The 24,261-nt window shown below is 43.9% G+C and overlaps 1 protein-coding gene across 1 annotated transcript in view; it reads left to right on the forward strand.

Annotated features, from left to right (window-relative positions):
- LOC139540237 (chromatin remodeling regulator CECR2-like) overlaps positions 1-24,261 on the forward strand; it is a 68,977-nt gene that overhangs the window by 20,684 nt on the left and 24,032 nt on the right. The window contains exons 2-10 of the mRNA XM_071343908.1: positions 14,253-14,347; positions 15,889-16,072; positions 16,326-16,453; positions 16,880-16,960; positions 17,120-17,178; positions 17,478-17,638; positions 21,002-21,091; positions 21,187-21,343; positions 21,987-22,116. Of these exons, the coding sequence (XP_071200009.1) occupies positions 14,253-14,347; positions 15,889-16,072; positions 16,326-16,453; positions 16,880-16,960; positions 17,120-17,178; positions 17,478-17,638; positions 21,002-21,091; positions 21,187-21,343; positions 21,987-22,116 (1,085 nt within the window). The remainder of the gene's footprint in view (positions 1-14,252; positions 14,348-15,888; positions 16,073-16,325; positions 16,454-16,879; positions 16,961-17,119; positions 17,179-17,477; positions 17,639-21,001; positions 21,092-21,186; positions 21,344-21,986; positions 22,117-24,261) is intronic.

Below are 24,261 nucleotides of genomic sequence, written 5' to 3' on the forward strand. Positions count from 1 at the left end.
AAAACTATTTCTTAAGGTGAACAATCCAAAATTAAATCTGAATGATTGAAAACCCCCAGTGAGCATTTTGTGTTGTCTGCTCCGGTAGGCTACACGACTCAGATAAAACACTATTTTCTACAGTACATTTGGTAATGATTACCCTGCAAATTACATTGGTTGTCACTCAACTAATAAAGCCCATGATTTGACATTCTGTAAGCCATTTTACAAACATCTAAATGAAGCTGTATGAATGGTTTATTAGAACAGGCCTAGGTCTCGCTGGCGTGAGCAGCTGTGCCTCCAGCACTGTGCGCTTAGTTATCTAACAGTCATACGCAGTTACATGCATAAAATGTCTAAGCTACTGAACCGAAGTAGAGGACTCATTTCAGTCACAAAATGAGAGGTATTTTCGGGAATGAAACGATGAGTAAAAAACATTAGTGGAACCGGTAATTCATAACATTTCAATCGGTGACCGATGCATGCTTAATTTGGACTGGTTTGGGCTCCGGTGGAATCGTTATCCCTATTAATTTAGTTGAATTAAATTGGTGTGTGCATCTTCGTTAGTCCTTATGAGTCTTATCACATGTGCACATCATGCAAATACAGAGCCTAGTTTGAGCTGAAAGTCTGGTCAGACGGCGTGAGAGGTGCTGCTACAGCTCCTGTTGCTGCTGGAGTGTAATGTGATTTTTATAAGCCCAATCAGCGCAACAATTCTAAATGTAATCGCGTGTTAACAGTTTTGATGGCAGTTATTTAAAAAAAGTTTACTGTTTTTATTTCTCAACTGGTAATTGAAGCACGCTTCCCATTCACCATTCAAGTGCTTAGGCAACGGTAGGCAGGCTTCAGCGCATCACACCACTTTGCAATGTGAGCTGAAAGCATAATGCCTTTTTGAAAACGTTTACTTAATTGTGTGAAACCTTAACGTTTTACTTCATATTATGAGGCATTTCTTATCTTGCTTCAAAGTAGCCGAGACAAAATCCACTTATTATAAAAGTGGAGGCAATTATTTAATCAAGACTTCCATAGGCCATTGAAACCAGTAGGCTATTTCACATGTTCTACTGGTTTTCAAATCAACCTTTTGTCATTGTCCAATAGCCAAAGTCCCAATCTTAGTCATATTAGCAACTGAAACTGCTCGCATGTGGAGTGCGCTTTTGACAATTGTGTTTTCTAGGCTTGGGTGGTATACCCTATATCGGGGCATTTGGATACTGTTAACTTTCTTTGCATTTTTTTTTTTTTAAGTATACATGTTTATTTGTAACTACTTAAGTAAATACCTGCAGTCAACTTGTGCAATATGTTAGGAGATAAAGATGCTTGTGTTCATTTCACCTTTAACAATTTTTAATTAGGAAACTTACCGGTAGTCCCCAGTCACATGGTGTTTGTTTACAAGCCTTGATAGTCACTCACTGTTGTGTTGTGCCGCCAGGTGTTCTACACTAGAGGTCGACCGATTTATCATATTTTTTTCAGTGCGGATACCGATTTTATTGGAGGACCAAAAAAGCCGATACCGATTAACTTCTTATGGGCAGGTGGGACGTTAGCGTCCCACTTGGCCAACATCCGGTGAAATTGCAGAGCGCGAATTACAAATTACAGAAATATAAATATTTAACATTCATGAAAAAACAAGTATTATACATCAAAATAAAGCTTAACTTGTTCATCCAACCGCTGTCAGATTTCAGAAAGGCTTTACGGTGAAAGCACACCATGAGGTTATCTGAGGATAGCACCCCGCATACAAAAACATGAAAAACATTTTTCAACCAGGCAGGTGCGACACGGAAGTCAGAAATAGCGATATAATAAATGCCTTACCTTTGAAGATCTTCTGATGGCACTCCAAAAGGTCCCAGTTACATCACAAATGGTCCTTTTGTTTGATAAAGTCCTTTTATATCCATAAAAACTCAGTTTAGCTATAATCCACTGGTTTCCCTCCAAAATGCATACAACATGAATCCCAAACATTACCTATAGACTTATCCAAACAAGTCAAACAACGTTTATAATCAAACCTCAGGTACCCTGATACGTAAATAAACTATACAATTTAAGACGGGAATAGTATGTTCATTACCGGAGATAAATAACAAAGAACGCGCTTTCACCCATGTGCATGGAAACACTACAGCCAAAATGGGAACCAATCAATCAATCAAGTTTATTTTATATAGCCCTTCGTACATCAGCTAATATCTCGAAGTGCTGTACAGAAACCCAGCCTAAAACCCCAAACAGCAAGCAATGCAGGTGTAGTAGCACGGTGGCTAGGAAAAACTCCCTAGAAAGGCCAAAACCTAGGAAGAAACCTAGAGAGGAACCAGGCTATGAGGTGTGGCCAGTCCTCTTCTGGCTGTGCCGGGTGGAGATTATAACAGAACATGGCCAAGATGTTCAAAATGTTCATAAATGACAAGCATGGTCAAATAATAATCAGGAATAAATGTCAGTTGGCTTTTCATAGCCGATCATTAAGAGTTGAAAACAGCAGGTCTGGGACAGGTAGGGGTTCCATAACCGCAGGCAGAACAGTTGGAACAGCAGCAAGGCCAGGTGGACTGGGGACAGCAAGGAGTCATCATGCCCGGTAGTCCTGACGTATGGTCCTAGGGCTCAGGTCCTCTGAAAGAGAGAAGGAGAGAATTGGAGAGCATACTTAAATTCACACAGGACACCGGATAAGACAGGAGTCCTCCAGATATAACAAACTGACCCTAGCCCCCCGACACATTAACTACTGCAGCATAAATACTGGAGGCTGAGACAGGAGGGGTCAGGAGACACTGTGGCCCCATCCGATGATACCCCCGGACAGGGCCAAACAGGAAGGATATAACCCCACCCACTTTGCCAAAGCACAGCCCCCGCACCACTAGAGGGATATCTTCAACCACCAACTTACAATCCTGAGACAAGGCTGAGTATAGCCCACAAAGATCTCCACCACAGCACAAACCAAGGGGGGGCGCCAACCCAGACAGGAAGATCATGTCAGTAACTCAACCCACTCAAGTGACGCACCCCTCCTAGGGACGGCATGAAAGAGCACCAGTAAGCCAGTGACTCAGCCCCTGTAATAGGGTTAGAGGTAGAGAATCCCAGTGGAGAGAGGGGAACCGGCCAGGCAGAGACAGCAAGGGCGGTTCGTTGCTCCAGAGCCTTTCCGTTCACCTTCACACTCCTGGGCCAGACTACACTCAATCATATGACCTACTGAAGAGATGAGTCTTCAATAAAAATGTAAAGGTTGAGACCGAGTCTGCGTCTCTCATATGGATAGGCAGACCATTCCATAAAAATTGAGATCTATAGGAGAAAGCCCTGCCTCCAGCTGTTTGCTTAGAAATTCTAGGGACAATTAGGAGGCCTGCGTCTTGTGACCGTAGCGTACGTGTAGGTATGTACGGCAGGACCAACTCGGAAAGATAGGTAGGAGCAAGCCCATGTAACGCTTTATAGGTTAACAGTAAAACCTTGAAATCAGCCCTTGCCTTAACAGGAAGCCAGTGTAGGGAAGCTAGCATTGGAGTAATATGATCAAATTTCTTGGTTCTAGTCAGGATTCTAGCAGCTGTATTTAGCACTAACTGAAGTTTATTTAGTGCTTTATCCGGGTAGCCGGAAAGTAGAGCATTGCAGTAGTCTAACCTAGAAGTAACAAATGCATGGATTAATTTTTCTGCATCATTTTTGGACAGAACGTTTCTGATTTTTGCAATGTTACATAGATGGAAAAAAGCTGTCCTTGAAACAACAGTCTTGATATGTTCGTCAAAAGAGAGATCAGGGTCAAGAGTAACGCAGAGGTCCTTCACAGTTTATTTGAGACGACTTTACAACCATCAAGATTAATTGTCAGATTTAACAGAAGATCTCTTTGTTTCTTGGGACCTAGAACAAGCATCTCTGTTTTGTCCGAGTTTAAAAGTAGAACGTTTTCAGCCATCCACTTCCTTATGTCTGAAACACAGGCTTCTAGCGAGTGCAATTTTGGGGCTTCACCATGTTTCATTGAAATGTACAGCTGTGTGTCATCCGCATAGCAGTGAAAGTTAACATTATGTTTTCGAATAACATCCCCAAGAGGTAAAATATATAGTGAAAACAATAGGGGTCCTAAAACGGAACCTTGAGGAACACCGAAATGTACTGTTGATTTGTCAGAGGACAAACCATTCACAGAGACAAACTGATATCTTTCCGACAGATAAGATCTAAACCAGGCCAGAACTTGTCCATGTAGACGAATTTGGGTTTCCAGTCTCTCCAAAAGAATGTGGTGATCGATGGTGTCAAAGGCAGCACTAAGGTCTAGTAGCACGAGGACAGATGCAGAGCCTCGGTCTGACGCCATTAAAAGGTCATTTACCACCTTCACAAGTGCAGTCTCAGTGCTATGATGGGGTCTAAAACCAGACTGAAGCATTTCGTATACATTGTTTGTCTTCAGGAAGGCAGTGAGTTGCTGCGCAACAGCTTTTTCTAAAATTTTTGAGAGGAATGGAAGATTCGATATAGGCCGATTTAGTTTTTTATATTTTCCGGGTCAAGGTTTGGCTTTTTCAAGAGAGGCTTTATTACTGCCACTTTTAGTGAGTTTGGTACACATCCGGTGGATAGAGAGCCGTTTATTATGTTCAACATAGGAGGGCCAAGCACATGAAGCAGCTCTTTCAGTAGTTTAGTTGGAATAGGATCCAGTATGTAGCTTGAAAGTTTAGAGGCCATGATTATTTTCATCATTGTGTCAAGAGATATAGTACTAAAACACTTAAGTGTCTCTCCCGATCCCAGGCCCTGGCAGAGCTGTGCAGATCCAGGACAGCTAAGCCCTGGAGGAATACGCAGATTTAAAGAGGAGTCCGTAATTTGCTTTCTAATGATCATGATCTTTTCCTCAAAGAAGTTCATGAATTTATTACTGCTGAAGTGAAAGTCATCCTCTCTTGGGGAATGCTGCTTTTTAGTTAGCTTTGCAACAGTATCAAAAATAAATTTTGGATTGTTCTTATTTTCCTCAATTAAGTTGGAAAAGTAGGATGATCGAGCAGCAGTGAGGGCTCTTCGATACTGCACGGTACTGTCTTTCCAAGCTAGTCGGAAGACTTCCAGTTTGGTGTGGCGCCATTTCCGTTCCAATTTTCTGGAAGCTTGCTTCAGAGCTCGGGTATTTTCTAACCACTTAGAAAAACTACAACTTCTAACTTATTTTTCCAAAAACCAGCCTGAAACTCTTTCTAAAGACTTGACATCTAGTGGAAGCCCTAGGAACTGCAATCTGGGAGGTTTTGGCCTTATAATAAACATGAAAGCCATTGGAAACATTGGTAGGCTGAAATAACATTTTTTTGGGTGGTTTGTCCTCGGGGTTTTGCCTGCCATATCGTTTTAGAAGCTTTAGAGTTTTCTATCCAAATCTACCAATTATATGCATATCCTAGCTTCTGGGCCTGAGTAACGGGCATATTACCTCGGGACACGCTTTTCATCTGGACGTGAAAATACTGCCCCCTACCCAAGAGGTTTATCGGCCGATTTTATAATTTATTTTATATATATTTGTAATAATGACAATTGCAACAATACTGAATGAACAATACACACTTATTTTAACTTAATATAATACATAAATAAAATCTATTTAATCTCAAATAAATAATGAAACATTTTCAATTTGGTTTGAATAATGCAAAAACAGTGTTGGAGAAAAAAGTAAAAGTGCAATATGTGCCATGTAAAAAAGCTAACGTTTAAGTTCCTTGCTCAGAACATGAGAACATATTACAGCTGGTCGCTCAATATACCCAGTTAAGGAGTTTTAGGTTGTGGTTATTATAGGAATTATGACGCGCCGACTATTTATCTCTCTACCATTTGTATTTCATATACCTTTGACTATTGGATGTTCTTATAGGCACTTTAGTATTGCCAGCCTAATCTTGGGAGTTGATAGGCTTGAAGTCCATAAACAGCGCTGTGCTTCAAGCATTGCTAAGAGCTGCTGGCAAACGCACTAAAGTGCTGTTTGAATGAATGCTTATGAGCCTGCTGCTGCCTACCACTGCTCAGACTGCTCTATCAAATGTCAAGTCATAGTTAATTATAATCTAATAAACACAAATACAAGCCTTTGGTTATTAATATGGTCAAATCCGGTTAACTATCATTTCGAAAACAACATTTTTATTCTTTCAGTGAAATACGGAACCGTTCCGTATTTTATCGAACGGGCGGCAACCCTAAGTCTAAATATTGCTGTTACATTGCACAACCTTCAATGTTATGTCATAATTAGGAAACAGGAACGAGCCAGGCGGCCCAAACTGTTGCATATACCCTGACTCTGCGTGCACTGAACGCAAGAGAAGTGACACAATTTCCCTAGTTAATATTGCCTGCTAACATGCATTTATTTTAATTAAATATGCAGGCTTAAAAAAATATATACTTCTCTGTATTGATTTTAAGAAAGGCATTGATGTTTATGGTTAGGTACGTTTGTGCAAAGATTGCTTTTTTTCGGCAATGCGCTTTTGTGAAAACATCACCCGTTTGGCGAAGTTGAAGTAGGCTGCGATTCGATGATAATCAATGCGGTGCCTGTTAATTTATGTGCAACACAGGACAATCTAGTTAACTACACATGGTTGATGATATTACTATGTTAACTAGTGATTGTGAAGATTTGTTTTTTTACAAGATAAGTTTAATGCTAGCTAGCAACTGACCTTGGCTCCTTGCAGCCACAAGGTCCTTTTGTCGCTGCACTCGCATAACAGGTGGTCAGCCTGCCACGCAGTTTCCTCGTGGATTGCAATGTAATCGGCATCCAAAAATGCAGATTACTGATTGTTATGGTAACTTGAAATCGGCCCTAATTAATCAGCCATGCCGATTTAATCGGTCGACCTCTAATCTACACTGAACATAAATATAAACACAGCATGTAACGTGTTGGTCCCATGTTTCATGAGATGAGATAATGTTCCTTAAGCACAAGCTTATTTCCCTCAATTTTGTGCACATATTTGTTAACATCCCTGTTAAAAACTTCTTAGGGCTGCAATCCCGGTAACGGGATCGATATGACAACAGCCAGTGAAAGTGTAGGGCGCCAAATTCAAAAACCAGAAATCTCATAATTAAAATTCCTCAGACATACATGTGTCTTATACCATTTTAACGGTAATCTTGTTGTTAATCCCACCAAAGTGTCCGATTTCAAATATGCTTTTCAGCGAAAGCACCACAAACGATTGTTAGGTCACACCAAACCACAATAAGCACAGCCATTTTCCTAGCCAAAGATAGGAGTCACAAAAAGCACAAATAGAGATAAAATTAATCACTAACCTTTGATGATCTTCATCAGATGACACTCATAGGACTTCATGTTACACAATACATGTATGTTTTGTTTGATAAAGTTTATATTTTAAAAATCTGAGTTTACATTGGCGTGTTACGTTCACTAGTTTCAAAAACATCCAGTAATTTTGCATAGCCACATCTATTCAACAGAAATAGTCATCATAAATGTAGATGATAATACAAGTTATACACATGGAATTATAGATGAACCTCTCCTTAATGCAACCGCTGTGTCAGATTTAAACAAAACTTTACGGAAAAGCAGACCATGCAATAATCTGAGACGGCACTCAGAACAATAGTCAAATTAGCCGCCATGTTGGAGTCAACAGAAACCAGAAATTACATGATAAATGTTTCCTTACCTTTTGATGATCTTCATCACAATGCTCTCCCAGGAATCCCAGGTCCACAATAAATGCTTGAGGAGTTCGATAATGTCTGTTATTTATGTCCAATTAGCTACTTTTGTTTGCGCGTTTGGTAAACAATTCCAAAGTCACGAAGCGCGTTCCCTAAAAGCTGACGAAATGACCAAAAGTTCAGTAACAGTCAGTAGAAACATGTCAAACGATGTATTGAATCAATCTTTAGAATGTTGTTAACATAAATCTTGAATAACGTTCCAACCGGAGAATTACATTGACTTCAGATGAGCGATGGAACAGAGCTCCCTCTTATGTGAACGCGCATGGTCAGGTCATGGCAGACTTGACTAATTCCTCTTTCATTCGGCCCCCCTTCACAGTAGAGTCATCAGACAAAGTTCTACAGACTGTTGACATCTAGTGGAAGCCGTAGGAAGTGCAAACTCATCCATATCTCACTGTGAATTCAATGGGAGCTTGGTTGAAAATCTACCAGCCTCAGAATTCCCACTTCCTGTTTGGATTTTTTTCTCATGTTTTTGCCTGCCATATGAGTTCTGTTATACTCAGACATCATTCAAACAGTTTTAGAAACTTCAGAGTGGTTTCTATCCAATATGAATAATACTATGCATATATTAGCAACTATGTCTGAGGATATTTTGTCACAGAACACAATGCCACAGATGTCTCAAGTTTTGAGGAAGTGTGCAATTGGCATGCTGACTGCAGGAATGTCCACCAGAGCCATTGTCAGAGAATTGAATGTTCATTGCTCTACCATAAGCTGCCTCCAATGTCGTTTTTAGAGAATTTGGCAGTACGTCCAACTGGCTTCACAACCGCAGACCACTTGTAACCACCAGAGCAGGACCTGACACCAGCCACCCGGACAGCTGATGAAACTGTGGGTTTGCACAACAGAAGAATTTCTGCATAAACTGTCTCAAGGAAGCTCGTCTGCATGCTCGTTGTCCTCATCCTGGTCTTGACCTGAGTGCAGTTCTGCGTTGTAACCAAAATCAGTGGACAAATGCTCACCTTCGATTGGCACTGGCACACTGGAGAAGTTTGCTCTTCACGGATGAATCCCAGTTTCAACTGTAACGATCAGATTACGTTTTGTGGGTGGGTTTGCTGATGTCAATGTTGTGAATAGAGTGCCCAATGGTGGTGGTATGGTAAGGGCAGGTATAAGCTACAGAAAACGAACACATTTGTTTTATCGATGGTAATTTGCACAGAGATACTGTGACGAGATCTTGAGGCCCATTGTCATGCCATTCAGCTAACACCATTACCTAATGTTTCAGCATTATAATGAATGGCACCATGTCACAAAGATCTGTACACAATTCCTGGAAGCTGAAAATGTCCGTTCTTCCATGGCCTGCACACTCACCAGACATGTCACCCGTTGAGCATGTTTGGGATGCTCTGGATCGACGTGTACGACAGTGTTCCAGTTCCCGCCAATATCCAGCAACTTCGCACAACCATTGAAGAAGATGGGGACAACATTCCACAGGCCACAATCAACAGCCTGATCAACGTTATGCGACATGTGTTGTGCTGCATGAGGAAAAGGGTGGTCACACCAGTTACTGACTGGTTTTCTGATCCATGCCCCTGAGTTTCTAAAGTTTTTAAAAAAGTTATCTGTGACCAACATGCATATTGGTGTTCCCAGTCATGTGAAATCCATAGATTAGGGCCTAATGAATTTATTTCAATTGACTGTTTTCCTTATATTAATTTTAACTCAGTAAAATCTTTTAAATTGTTGTGTTTTATATTTTTGTTCAGTGTAGTTGCAGTATGGAATTCACAGAGAAATGTTTGCCGGCTAGATATCTTATAACTATTAAGTTAACTGTCTAAAATGTGCTAAATGCTCTGGATCAAGAGGCTTACTGTCCGTTTTTGTCATTAGCATTTAGTTATAATTCTCTTTGATTTTACATGTACTCTTTAGCATTGCTAACTGTCGGATTACAATAGCGCCCCTTATGTTCAGTGCCGGTATTACCGAATATCCTGGTATGGCACAAGGTCGGTATGACAATCCGCCCAAGCCTAGTGTTTGGGCGGATTGCATTATGGAATGAACATTCACGTGTAGCCTGCTGTGTGCGCGTTGCTGTGCAGCTAGAATGTGAAGTAATTTCTTTGCAACATTTTAAGCCAGAGTCACAACATTTTCTGAGTCAAGATCACTTTCACAGTCAAAAAGCAACCCGAGATCTACCGCTCAGATTTGTATTTTTTACGTGACTTACAATGTAACATTAACCTAATAAAAACAGTTATGTAGGGATAAGATTTGTGCAGAAGACTTAATAGGTTATCACAGCGTATTGGCTATATGCCTGCCAATATAGATCACTCGGTGTAGCAGTTGAGGCACAGCTGAGCATAAATGTGAAATAATTTGCTTTTTTATTTTACTGGACTGGTGGAGCTTTCAAGACAATTGGGAACTCAGGGGTGGGGGGGGGGGGGGGAGGAGAAGAAGAAACTAGGTCAAATCTTGACGTCAGTGATCCTTAGTTTGGAAGGTCGGAGCTCTAGAAAGTTTGACCATTCAAAAAACATTTTCCCAGGCATTAGTCTCAGCGGAGGGATGTAGAGTTAAACTCACTCATAAAAACAGCAGTATCTCTGGTCATGGTTTTAAAAGTTATGAAATCTAAAGTAGACTATCAAACTTTGCTGTGGCTAGGTCATGGAATCTGTATGCACTGGGATTTGAGCTATCTGATTTGACCAGCGCAACTCGATTTTGCCACAAATCTCCCGGGCCTCTGGGTAGGCAGGGTTTGTCTTTTCAGACAAATGAAATGGTTCACAATGGGAACAACATTTGCCTACCTGGTGCGCATGGCTTCTGAATCCAGTACACCCACCGCCAACAGCACAACACACATTCTAATGGAGCGGAAGTCTTTTATCATTGGCTTTTCTACAGAAATGTTTGGTGATCGACTAGGAATGCCTTGAAGGTAGATTGTGATCAACCGGTTGGTGACCACTGTTTAAGGTTCTGATCTGTTGCATCAGTCTCAATGCTTTTTAAAGTTATTTTGATGTACTGGTTGTATACATTTGGGATCTGTCCCAGAGTTTGTTTGGAATAAGCTATTTTATTTTCCACACACAACGACAAGCTGAACAGTAGAATAGGTCAACTTTTCTATGGGAGACAGTAGATTGACATAGGCTAGTGATTTTGCTGTTGGCTGAGCAAGAACATTTGGACAATTATTCTAAAATCATGATGCGCATCGGAATTCGGTAAGTGGCATGTTCTGTTAAGATGAATTATGCCGTGGGTGGACGACATAATCAGGTTACACACCCAATGCGTAGGCCTATATGTCAAATTTTGAAATGCTTCCTGTCAAATGTCCAGCGCCACCCTGACACGAGTACACTCTCATTACTCCTCACTCTCATTTGCACTCTCCTGCTCTGACAGTGAGCCAGGCCAGCTACACTACCCTACCCTCAGTTTAGCAAGCTACAGCAGAGCCACTGACAGGCCTGAGGGGGTTTAGTGCTTTAGAGGATGTAACACACCTTTGACTTAACATTGACTCACCCTCCAATCATCCTTCAAGCATTTGACTCACTTGAGTGTTTACCAGCCTGCTGTCTAGTGCCTCGTGATAAGTCTGTCAACCCTCTGTGATTTGGACAAAGATGGAGATGGGCATATCTTTGTCTTAGACCATGGATATCTGTACCATGCACAGATCATCGGGGCGCTTCGGCGAGTGACACATGTCCTCACTTTGTTTGCGGGGACCAGTGTGAGCTCCTTGCATGAGCGCTGCAGTGAGTGTCCCTCACGGCCCTTAATCAAGCCTTGTGTGTGCTTATTTTTTATTTTTTACGGTGAGCTCACAGAGGGATCTCCGCCATGCTGTGCACACACCACATTAATTTCAATCCTTTGCATTCTGAGCTGCCGAGTGGCACTTCAAAGGTGGAGTCGGGTGGTGTTAATCCAGGGCTGCTCCACTGGACTGGGCCCCGGCTCTCCCAGCCGGCCCCAGGTTTGAAGTGTGATCAAAGTGCAGCCTGCCCCTGATTGATGGGCCCTCTCCGGCCCAGGGGCTGGCTGTCAGGGGACCAGGAAGTGCCAGGAAGCGTGACACAGGATCTCAATGTCCTCCTGTTGACAGGAAGGGGGAGACCAGATCAGAATCAAGAGTCCTCCATGATAACCCCTACATACTGAAATGGGGGAAGACCCTACAAACTTACTGTAAGGGTCATCATGGAGGACAGTTGGTTCTGGTCTCCCCCTTGTCGACAGGAGGACACTGAGATAATGTCACTCTCCCTGGCACTTCCTGGTCTCCTGAGACATGGGTACAGACTTTTGTTCACAAGCCTGTACACACCCGCTGCTACACACAAGTTTTTGTTATTGCACATGTACACATACTGTACATGTGCTATCATAACACTGTGAGCGTAGCTGTTGAAAGAGCCCCATGTTCTATGACCGAAATGGCACTGAGGCTAGAGAGGTGCCTTTTTGATTAGGCGGTTGATGCACATGTGCAAATGCCATTGAATACTAAGCAAATCTTGTCTGCTAAATGAACCAGTGTAGCCCACAGCCGTAAGGCATAGCCATATTGGGGCCTAACATAAGGACTACTGTGTGCTATTCTGAAATCAACTACATTTTCGTCATATAATGTTTCTTTAGACCTGTCAAATAACTAATGGATTTATTGTGATGGTGTAGGCTATATTAAATGGAAAATCTACATTTTTAAAACATCTAAATCCAAAGGTCTGCATCAGTGGCTTGTAGGCTATGCGTGGACGCCAGGAGATGCTAAACGTGTTTATGTTAATTAACAGTCAATTACCCTGAGACGGGCAAATATTTGCTTAACAATCACCGGCTGACAAAATTGAATGACCCCCACAGCCCTACTCCCAGGAGCTAACCATGTTATTGTAGATTAGTCCCAGGCCCTCCCAGGGTTGTGATCTCCCCCTCCCAGGCTCTTCATATTGAATTATTCTGTAGATCCTTTAAAATCTTTCTAATTTGCCACTGTAAGCAGATTGATCAATAACTTTTTTTGCCATTAAAATGTGCTCAAGAAGCTTAATGAACTCTGTTTTGAATAAAAGGACTTGGAGATAATCAGCCCAGGCAGCTCCTCTTGCATGCTTCTGCTGCAGCACCAACCAGTCCTGAGTAGCTGTCTGAGGAGTTTTAACCCCAAAGCAGATGCATCCATCTTATCCTGTTTTTCAACCCCTCCCTCCCTCCATTTTTCATCCTGCTGACTGTTGACTCCTGTGCCTCTCCACAGCCGGGAGGTGTGGAGACTGACCCCCAGTGACCCGGCACTCACCGTTTCTCTAGAGGGGCAGCAATCTGTAGGCTGCATAATGAAATGGGCCTCCTTGCCCTTGAGTTTATTCTGGACTGTCAACATGCTTTTTCTTTGGGGAGGTGGAGGGGTGATGTGTTTTATGCAGAGAATTTGGAAGTGAGTTCTTAAGCTAGAGACCGAGGGGCAGTCGGCTGCAGGCAGATTCCTTTTTAAAGAGGAAGGGCCAATGCTGAAGAGTCGCTTTGCATCTTGGGAAACGGGGGAGGGGTTAAGTGAAATGGACAGTTGGTTGATGGAGCACTTTTCATTAGCATTTTTTGCCCTCTCAGCCTCCCTTGTCTCTCCCCCGCCTCTGCTCTGTAGCCGAGGGCCTTTGGGTATCCCGGGGAGAGAGAAAAGCATGCTGGGTAATGGTGTGGGGTGCTGTGGCCTGGTTGGTCAGCGGAGGAGGGGGGGCGCGGGTCTGTAGCAGTGGCCTTAGTCTCTTGCTGCCGTCTCTCCTTGGCTCTTTGAGGGCCTTTAGAGTTTGCTCTCCCGGTTACTGCCGCTTCATAAGCCCTAAACGGCGGCCACACAATGCCAGGCAGGAGAGGGGTCAGGGTTGAACTTGAACCTCGGCTCCAACCGCTGGCAGAAAGGACTCCTCTGAGAACATGTCTACTAATCCCTCCCACAGCAACTCAAACAGGTCCCCTACGCACAGCCTACCTCATACACACGTTCTATATGGTTGTTTGTCATGATCAAGAGTGTTAGACTCAAAAGCGTTAGAATACTGTCTGGTATTCTGGTCCCCTATGGCTCTTACAATATAAGTTACTAGTTCCAATATCCACACTTCAACCAAGTTTTGCTACAAGAGCTCCTGTTTCTTTGAAAATGTCAAACTATGTCTTGGAAGCCCTAAATTCCCATCACCACCTATGGTTTTACTCCAGGGCATCCGTATCACTCTGGAATCTTAATGCTTTTTTTTAACTGCACCGACCTGTGACTAACACCAACCATTAAATGTTATATGCCGACTTTAAAACTGAGATTTTCATGTGCCTTTAAAAAGTGGATCTCCATATAACTCAAAGGTTGACCTCTTGGCTGTGTCTCTCTCTCTGTGTGGTAGGAGCTGGAAGAGGCGCTACAGAAGCAGGACACAGACTTTCTGGCTGACCTCCTCGTCTCACTGCTGCAAGGATGCTACCAGCGCACAGACATCACGTAAGTAGTGCCCCCCAGGTTTCCTACATTCTTTATTTATATGGGAGTTCAATATTCATACTTTTTCTTTCTAGAGAGCCTCAGAACTAGGCCTAACTTCTTAGCTCGCCAGCACACAGCAGCACATCTCTTTACCTTCTTTCTAACAGACCAGTCTTGGTGACAACATCCAGGGGCCGTATGGGCCTGAAACGGGAAGTTTGAGTCACACACCCTGTTTAGTAGTGAGCACATCAGTGTGCACAGCTTGTGTTGAAATCAGCCTTTGCAACTGAGTGAGGCTTCTCACAAAGGAAACTGGGGTTAGGCGGATTTTTCCCTGGGAGGGGGGGGGGGGGGGGGCAGTTCCTTGATGACTAAATGTGAGCGAGAGGGAGTGGGAAGAGCAAAGGAAAGTGAAATAAATGTTCCAGCCCTGAAGGGGCCCCCACCCACCACCGCTACCTCCTCCTCTCCTGCTCTTGCTCCATCAGCACCACTGGGGTAGGCACCTATCAGCCTGTGACTCGGGAGGGATGAGGGAGGTTAAGGCTGATAGTTTCCACACCCAGGCATGCAGTAACAGGACAACCTGCCTTATTGGACAAGACAGCCGCTGGCATCCCGGGGGTGGCTCTGGCCTTTCAAAGAGCTGCCCTTTTCATCCGCACGCGTTAAACGATCCGGCGGAGCTGGGGAGGGGGGCGGGGGTGTTGGCAGAGGAGGAGAAGGGGAGAGATGGGATAGTGGGGGGCCTGCAGCTGTGTGAAAGTGCAAACTGCTCTTTCAAGATAAGCCATTTTTTTCTCCTCCAGTTTTTCTCCTCCTTTCTTTTCTGTTGTTGCATCGGCACTCACCCCTGCCCTGAGCCCTTGTTTCTGTTCGTCTGAGCAGGAACTGAAGGGTTCCAGATTAATCAGACAGATCTGACCCGGAACCAACATTTATTTACCAGCATCCAAAAGGACAATGAAACAAACCCACTCAAGTGCAAAGATATTGCTGTCTTTTTCCCCTCCTTTTCTCTCCAGAACCACTACGGTATGGCAGCTTGAATTATTTCTTGACTGTCTCTTTCACAATAGACAGCCTGTTGAAATTGAGAGGTTATATGCGCTTGCTTTACAAAGCACACTGTAAGGACAAGCATTTGCAAGTGAATGAATAGCGGTGCGCCATATTGTCGGATCCCAAGGACTCTTTAAAGGGCTATGTAGTAGCTCGACAAAAATAACAGCAATCGCCCTATCTCCCAATCAGCTTTTCTTTTGTGTTGTTGATTGGTATCAATACGAAGCACATGTTCCTTTTGACCTTTTGACACAGTAGGCGTTTGAGAATGAATGACTTCTAGTTGAAGAGATGAATGAGGTTGTGACATGAATGGGTTAGAAACAATTAACCTAGGCCTAAATTCTCACATTTTGTATGGGAACCCTTGAATAGTCCGCACCAACCAAATTCACTGCAGTAGATCTCTCTGATTTTCTATTACCTACCCCTCCTCACTACTGTATTGTCATATTAGCATATGGGACTAATCACTGTCCCGCCCCTCTTAGTCCCCAGGCGTTCAGCAGTTATCTGGACGACATCATCAACTACCGCTGGGAGCTGGAGGAGGGGAAGCCCAACCCCCTGCGCCAGGGGCCCTTTGAGGAGTTGACCCCGCGCACACAGGTGGAGCTGCTGCACAGGCTGTGTGACTACCGCCTGGACGCCGCAGACGTCTTCGACCTGCTCAAGGTGCTACACACACACACACCTTGTACCGCAAGCCTGCACCTGTTTTAAACTCCCGTTATTATGACCGTTTCAGAGTTAGCATGGGTAAACGGTCAAAACTGGGGAAACACTCATGTTTTGGTACCTGTAGTTTTGGTGATTTTTATTGGGATGCGGTTGATGGTGACTGACTTAAAAAAGTGCTGTCTAATGACGTAGTGAATTAAGTGGAACTGTAATATGCATCATTAATCCATGCAATGTTTGATCCCAGGGCCTGGATGCGGACAGCCTGCGCGTGGAGCCGCTGGGGCAAGATGGGAGCGGTGCCCTCTACTGGTACTTCTATGGTACCCGCATGTACAAAGAGGAGCCGGTCAAGAGGAAAGCGGAGCAGCTCGGGTAAGTGGGTTGCACCATCGGGCATCAGCTGTGGACGTTGGATGGTTTTGCTTGCCTGTAATTCACAGATAGAGGTCACAGAATGTGAACGCTATGCTGGTATATAACCAGTCATTTTTGTATCGATTCTCTGATACTCAGTGTATTGTTGTGTCTGCATTATATTATGTGTTACTGTGTATATATGCTCTATGGTTTCTGTAAGGCTATGAGATATGTAATATGTAAACAGTAGCACTTCCTACTGCTAATTCTGTTTTCTAACGAAGGACAAATTGAGCACCAACATAGTAATTACTTTGTACCTACTAGCCTGTTAGAGGTTAATCATATGGGTCACTCCAGTAATAGCTACCCTGGTAAAAGGCCTGTGTAATTTAAAGTGTGGGCGGATATTTGTTTTTCACTCTGTTGTTGTCCTTGTAGTGAAGCCCCTGAGATCAAACCAACAGAGAAGAGGAAAAGGGGAAGACCACCGAAGAAGAAAGTGGAGGAGATCCAGCTAAGGTGAGACCAGCAGCAAACTCTGTCCTTAGTGGTCTCGCGTTCTCTCCACTCTCAAACGTCTCCAGAGACGTTCACCACCTTTATTCCCCAGACCTTGTTCATGCAATGCTTTGGAGTGGATGGTAAATACTGAATGGGCTGGCCTGTTGTTTTTTTCAGTGAGGTGGAGAGCGAAGTGAAGAAGGAGAATGGACTGGAAGGTCTACACTCAGGCACAGGTGAGAAAAAAGGCAGAGCTATCAGAAACATCTATCTAGATCGACTCCAACTCCTGATATTGATGCTGACGATTGAGACTTGTTTAAAAAAAAAAAAATAGAATCAAAGTTTATTGGTCGTGTACATAGATTTCCATATGTTATCACAGGTGCAGCGAAATGCTTATTTTTCTAGCTCCAACAGTGCAGTCATATCTAGTAATACAATGACCATACACACAAAATCCCCTCCCCCTCAGAATGAGCAATGTCAGAGTCCGGAGTATGTTGGCCATGATGTTGTCTGTCCTTCCGTCCAGACCGGGAGCGCGGTGCCTGGTCCTTGGTGTGTGACACGGAGGAGCAGTGGGCCAGTCTGGCCGAGAGCATCAGAGACAAAACGTCTCCCCAGGACCGCCACCTCTACCGCATCATCAGCCAGAACTTCCTCCCTGAGATCAGCAGCATGATCGAGCACAAGGTCAGTCAGCTCTCTTCTTAGTCTCCTCCCTCCCCCTCCCCTTCTCAACCCATCAATCTTCATTCAGACACTGACTCAGTCAGCTGATGTGCTCTGTAAGGGCATAGCGTCTCAAATGGCTGCCTCCAGGAGGAATTGGGAAATGGAGGCTGTGTGGCGCGGCTGCAGGTGTGTGGAGGCAGACTGGTCTCTGCTTGCCCAGAACACTAGCTTCTAAACCCATCTGAGCCCCGGGCCCAAAGCCGGACTGTCCAGTCTCTCTCATATCTGTGGCCCTGTGTGCAGCTTCTGCTGTAGTGACGGTCGAGGCCGGGAGTGCTGATTTGTCGCATGGTTTTTCTTCTGCGGAATGAGTCGCTGTTTTAACTGTTCAAACTCTGCCCTTTTTAATACATTGCATACTCATTTATCTTTTGAGTATACATAGCTAGACAGTAGAGAAGGACCAATGTGGATTTTTTTTTTTAGGGCTGATACCTAGGAAGCCGATGGAGGATAATTTTAGGTCGATTAAAAAAAAGAAATTATGACAAAATGTCATTAATGCATGCATTTTTTAAATAAAACGATATATTTGACTTTGTTTTTAGCAAACTACATAACATAATGGTAATAATTGTATTTGAATGGTAAATCTCTTAATAAACTGGGTAAGTTTAAGATGCATAGGCCTACTTGCAATATAGGTGAATGCATATTCAATAGGAGTGTGTGCATTGAGTTATTGATATTGTTTTGGCTGATCAGTGGATTCTATGGTGCTACACGTGACAATCTGTTTGCCTTTCATGTGGGACTTATTATCCTACTGATCAACAATATTCGCATAGACTCTTCACTCCAGCATGTCATGCCTGTATGGAAGGGCATCATATATGCACTGCTGTTAGTTTGAGAATATAAAATAACATCTATTCCATGCCAATGGGTACAACATAATGATTTGTGATCACGGATGCTTATGAAACTAGTATTTTTAGTCACTTTTCGTGATGGGACACATCTCTGAACAACTCAATTGGCTCGTTCAGCTATCTGTCAAGAAATGGGTGGGTTGTAACTTGATCCTACTGCTACAATTGGATAGAGCGAGGTTTTAATGCTGCTCTTTTTCACATCTCGCATATCTCTCTCGCTCATATCATTTACTTGCTACTATGAGAACTAGCTCAATGGCAATTACATGTTCTACAAAGCCATAAATGTGCATATTATCTAACAAGCAGAGCAAGGGTAGAGAAAAAATATGAAACAATTCATGTTTTGTGTGAATGACTCCAATCTGCCCATAGTTTGAAAAGTGAAAAAACACACGCACGCTGATCTATAGCTATCTTGGTCCATAACATGAAGAAAGACTCTTAGGTAGCTAAACCTATTGCCAACCTTTTAATTAGGCATTTTTAAACACTTTCCCTGTTACGGCAATCATCTACTCCAACTATCAATTGTCAATTTACAGATACGATTGTGGCTGGTCAGATCAGCAGCTGGCTTGTTGCCGAAAAATGATAACCAGCTAACGTTAGCTAGCTACGTTGGCCATTAGCTCTTATCTGATATCTTAGCACCATGTTTAGCTACCGAGCTAACACCACAGATGAAAGGGTTAGTTATCGTAATCTTTGCCAACAGGTCTCATAGCGATCTGCTTAGCTAGCTAGCTTGCTTATTAAGTGCATGTCCAGGCACGTCGACACAAGCCTTATGCATTAACACAAGCTGAATGCAGATTTACGTAATTCTGTAGTGATCAATGGGACCTTTCGCTTTAGCCATCCCTGTGATCGGGTCCGATAGAAGCTATAGAAACCCAACACAGCCTGCCTGTCCTTGTGGACTATGACGGTCAAAAGGTTTTTGGCCATTCTGTCGGCATGGGGTCATTCTCTAATGGTCATCCGATGGTGATCTGTCCTTCACGGCCAGCATGCCTGCCTGGCTGTTATCTATCTGGACATATTCACAGTTCTCAAGCTGCTGAACATTCCCACTGGATGCAGGCTCTGGCAGTACAGAGCAGACATCTGGGATGTCTGTGTGTGCGCATTCGCAGCATTATTGTGTGTGAGTGCGCACACAGCCATGGAGTCCTCCAGCTCCTGTCCACAGCACTGGCTGTCACAGCCATTTCGCGGGGCGCTGACGGGAGGCAGGCACTCACCTTGAGGCGGGATGGAGCCACTTGATTGACGACCTGCTGCGCTGCAGGATTGTCGACTTCTTAAGTGGCGACACCAGAGGCAGTCCATCTCCTGTGTGCGATTAAGTGCTGTGGGTAATGCACAGAGCAGAGGCAGGGTAGAGGAGCCCCGGGACACGCCGGTGCAGAGAGACAAGACTGGGGGATGGGAGCTGTAGCACATTCAGCACTTTGACAGCCCCTCTGGTGGTGGCCACCACTGGCCCAGTGGAGGAAGAGCAAGGCAGCTATCTAACACGTCCCCATGCTGCTGGCAGGCAAAACTCTACAGCGGGGGGAAAGGGCCTCTTGGTGGTGTTCACACGGCCCGTCCTGACATTTGAGTATTTACATTTAAGTCATTTAACAGACACTTTTTTCTCAGCGTGACTTAGTGCATTCATCTTAAGGTAACTAGGTGACAGAACCATATCAGTCATAGTAACTACATTTGTCCTCAATAAAGAATATAAAACATAACAAATAACACCACAGAAACAAAAGGCACAGGAGGTGGTGCAGCCCAGGAGGCAGGCGTCCATCTTGTTTCCCATAACGTCCAACGTACCAGACTCCATTACCCCCATGCTCTTGGAAACAACCATACCTTTTGGACTGCATTCCCTGACATAGATACTGCCTGGCCCAGATGGTTCTGCTCTGACTGCAGCTTCCTGCTGTTTTTTTTTCTTCCATGTTGTGGTTTGTATTCTGCAACCAATTCTGCTGCTCATATTAAGTATGTAACTTTCTTTCTAATTGCTACATTATAGACTATAGGCTATTTCATCAAGTGGCAATGCTGTGGTCAGTTTGCAAATACAAGCACACGCACGTTACCGCCCGCTCCTCCAGCTTTTAGTGGAAATCGTTACGTGTGATTATTGTCACAGGGAGCATGGAGGGGTTTGATTTGTTTGGTTAGTCAGTGACCCACTAGGAGAGGGGTAGCAGGGTGGGTGGGATTTAAAGGGAGGGTAGTCGGGGGAGGAGGAGCAGAGCCTGGATCACCACTTCTCTCCTCACAGCTCTGCTGGAAGACCACAGCGGATTCCCCGGGGCCTGCTTGGGTATTAGCTCCCGTGGATGCGTTACTTGATCAAAGCGACTGTGTGTGATTTTTGTGTGAATAATGAAACCACTTATTTGTGTTTTTAATCTTGATTCTTTTGCCTCTGCAGGTGAATGAGCAGAAGCAGAGGCTGCTGGATCCCACCCCAGTAAGCAGCTCTTACCGGCTCTCTGAGAAACGCATGAGCCAAGAGGAGGAGGTGAGACCAGCTGCGCGTGTGTAATTTATCGTTCTTAGTGTATGTCCCGTCTCCTGTGAGACCCAGTGGACTGATGGTTTCCTGTTTGTGTCCAGGACACGCTGCAGGCCATAGCCAACAGGGAGCAGCAGAAACAGAGGGATGAGGACATGGACAGGCAGGCCCTGCTGATGGAGCAGAGACGAGAAGAGGAGATGCTGCTGCAGGAGGAGCGCCAGAGAGAGGAGCTGGAGAGACTCCAAGCTGTGGAGGGTGAGTAGTGGAGCTGGGTTAGTGGGCAGGGTGGGGCTCAGGGTGGATTCTGAAAGATGGCCAACCCCGCACACACCTCTGCATTTGTATTGCCTGTACCGTTGAATGATCTATTGCCCTGGTTGTGAATTATATATTGCAATATATTACACGTATTGGGCTGCGAGTGAGTGGGAATATATAGCCCTTTGAATCACAGGAGTCCTTCTGATGTCACCTGTCAAGGGTTAATTAACTGGTGAAGGACCCTCATTAATGTATTATAGATGAACAGTGGGATCGGGCTGGGCTGCCTAGTCTCTGGTGGATCAGAGCAGTTGAATCCACCCTCCAACATATTTTAATCCGCACAGCAGGCGGGCGGTAGCCCGCAGCCTTTCATGTTGAGAGATAGTGTTCCTTTCTGTTCTCGCCTTTTTTTTTTATCAGCTAAGCCTGCTAAAGGATGGTCAATGAATCACTCATCTTCTCTGAACTCCTTCAGTCTCTCATGTTGTTCGGCCTGGTTTTTATTGACTCTGTGCACCAGCAGGCGACCGGATGGCCAACAGGTGCCCTTGAAACTGTAGTAAAGTACAATCCCTTATGCTGCTGCTGTTGTGTGTAATTAATTGTGGTTCCTGTGTTCTGCTGTTTCCCTCAGAGCGAGCGCGGCGGCGGAAACTGCGTGAGGAGAAGGCCTGGTTGATATCCCAGGGGAAGGACCTGCCCCCCGAACTGCTGCACCTGGAGCCCCACTCACCCATCCGACGCTCTCGCAGGACAAAAGAGTTGTAAGAGCCACACACTACTTCTCGACACTAGAGTACTGATAATTTATGGACAGCAAATGTTTGTTTCTTAGATGTTCTTGTTTTTCAAATCAGCAAACAAAACGCATTCCACATTCACAGATGTGGCAGACATAAGTAACATAATAAAATACATGTTAGCTATTTCAGCTTTAGCTGAGACAACGAGCAAATCATTTGTTTTATAGCACCTTACACAACATGTGTAAATACACACACACATTTCCTTAATCGCCCCATTTCACTCTGTCCAATTTGAAATATAGTTCGGTATTGGAGACCAGAGTCTATCAAACTTGGGCTGTCTCTTGCGGAGGTCATAAGTGAGCTTTTCAAGAGGAAGAAAGTCAATCTGGTCAATTCACGTTTTAAATGTAAGGGAAGAATTAGAAGCCCAGGATGTTTTTTTTTTTAATGTTTTCTTTAGCAAAGTATATGATAGTCATAAACAAATTTTCCCTGTCTGGATCAAGAACACAGTCCTGCTGGGCATTAATATTAAGAAGATGGACACAGGGTCTTATCAAACTGTACATCTGTTTTCTGTGCAGCAGTATGTATAGATTGCCAAAATCTGGTAATCTCTCTTCAGCTTGAATACATCCATGTAGAGGTACATCTTTTACAATCAGGAGAAATGTCTGTATTCATTCTAAGGAGTCTCGCTGGGGTGTAATAAAATTGTCTCATTTGAAGATATCAACAACAACAAAAATGGATCTTGGCACATTGAATTCACTGCATAGCTCTTAAAAGGATTTCAGATTAGTTGGGTTCTGATGAAACAGGCCGGAAAAGGTCCTGATCCATAGAGGATGCCAAAGATGAAAGTTGGCATCACTCAGGGCTTTTGGCAAGTCTGGGTTGTACACTATAGGCGAGTGGGAGCATATCTGGGAGGAAATGCCAAGGTATTTCTTAGTCATTCCATGCTAGTAGGGTGGTATAAATCACAAGGGTTTTGGGTATGTTGCCCACTTCACTAAAGTTATTAATGAATATAATTGAGCTTAGGGGCAATGAACCACAGGATTGGGCCTCTATCTGAATCCACGTTGAGTCTTGTCTGTCTGTGATCCATGTTAGGATGTTGAGGATTAGGGCAGACCAGTAGTACAATTGAAGGTAAAGACCACCCTTCGATTCAGGTTTTGATAGAGTGTAGAACTTGATCCTATTTTTTTTTTATTGCCCCATATACATTTGGTGATGCTTTTGTTGGTTGGTTTTTAAAAAAGAGAAGAAACTGGGCATCTGGATTTGAGCATCTGAAATAAATAGGTTTATCTAGGGAGGATGTTCATGCGGTTAACATGGACTCTTCCCACTAAGCTAATTGGGAGGGAGATCCACGTTTGGAGATCTGGCTTTACAAAGATTCCAAGGTATGGAAACACCTGTGTTTTACATTGGAATGGACAGAGTGTCTTCATAGAGCTGGTCAGTGTAAGAATGAGGGGGCAAACAATGGACTTGTTCAAATGCATCTTATATTCTGAACTTGCTGTACTGAGCAATTGTCTGAAATGGGAGGGAGGGATTTCTCAGGGTTGGATAAGTAGAGCAAGACGACATCCGCGTAGAGCGAAATCTTATGCTGAAGGCCACCTGCAGAAACCCCCATAATACTTGGATTGCTCCTTATCAACTCCGCCCCCAACAAGTAGAGCAGGGGGGACAGCGAGCATCCCTTGTCTTGTGCCACATCCCAAAGGGAATCTGTCAGAGTTCAGACCGTTAGTAGACACCATGGCATTTGGATGAGAATATAGGGACCTAATCCATTTAATAAAGTTTTGGCCCATATTGAACTTTTCTAAGACTGAGAATAGAAAGTTGCACTCCATCCTGTCGAACGCCTTCTCAGCATCCAGTGAAGCCAGCAAGACAGGTGTCTTCTGTCCGTTTACTTGATCAATAATATCAAAAAGACTGCGAATGGATAGTCCGCTTTTATTATTTTGGGAAGAAGAATGTTTAGTCTTTTGGCCAGTAATTTGGTAATTATTTTGTAGTCTAAATCCAACAAGCTTCTGGTCCGGAAGGATGATCAGGATAGAGGCGCCTTGTCTTTTATAGCACCACTGTAATGTGGACTGTGTACATAGTTTGGGAGAGCTGTGTTTT

The sequence above is a fragment of the Salvelinus alpinus genome, chromosome 15 (assembly GCF_045679555.1).
Source record: "Salvelinus alpinus chromosome 15, SLU_Salpinus.1, whole genome shotgun sequence".
NCBI lineage: Eukaryota > Metazoa > Chordata > Actinopteri > Salmoniformes > Salmonidae > Salvelinus > Salvelinus alpinus.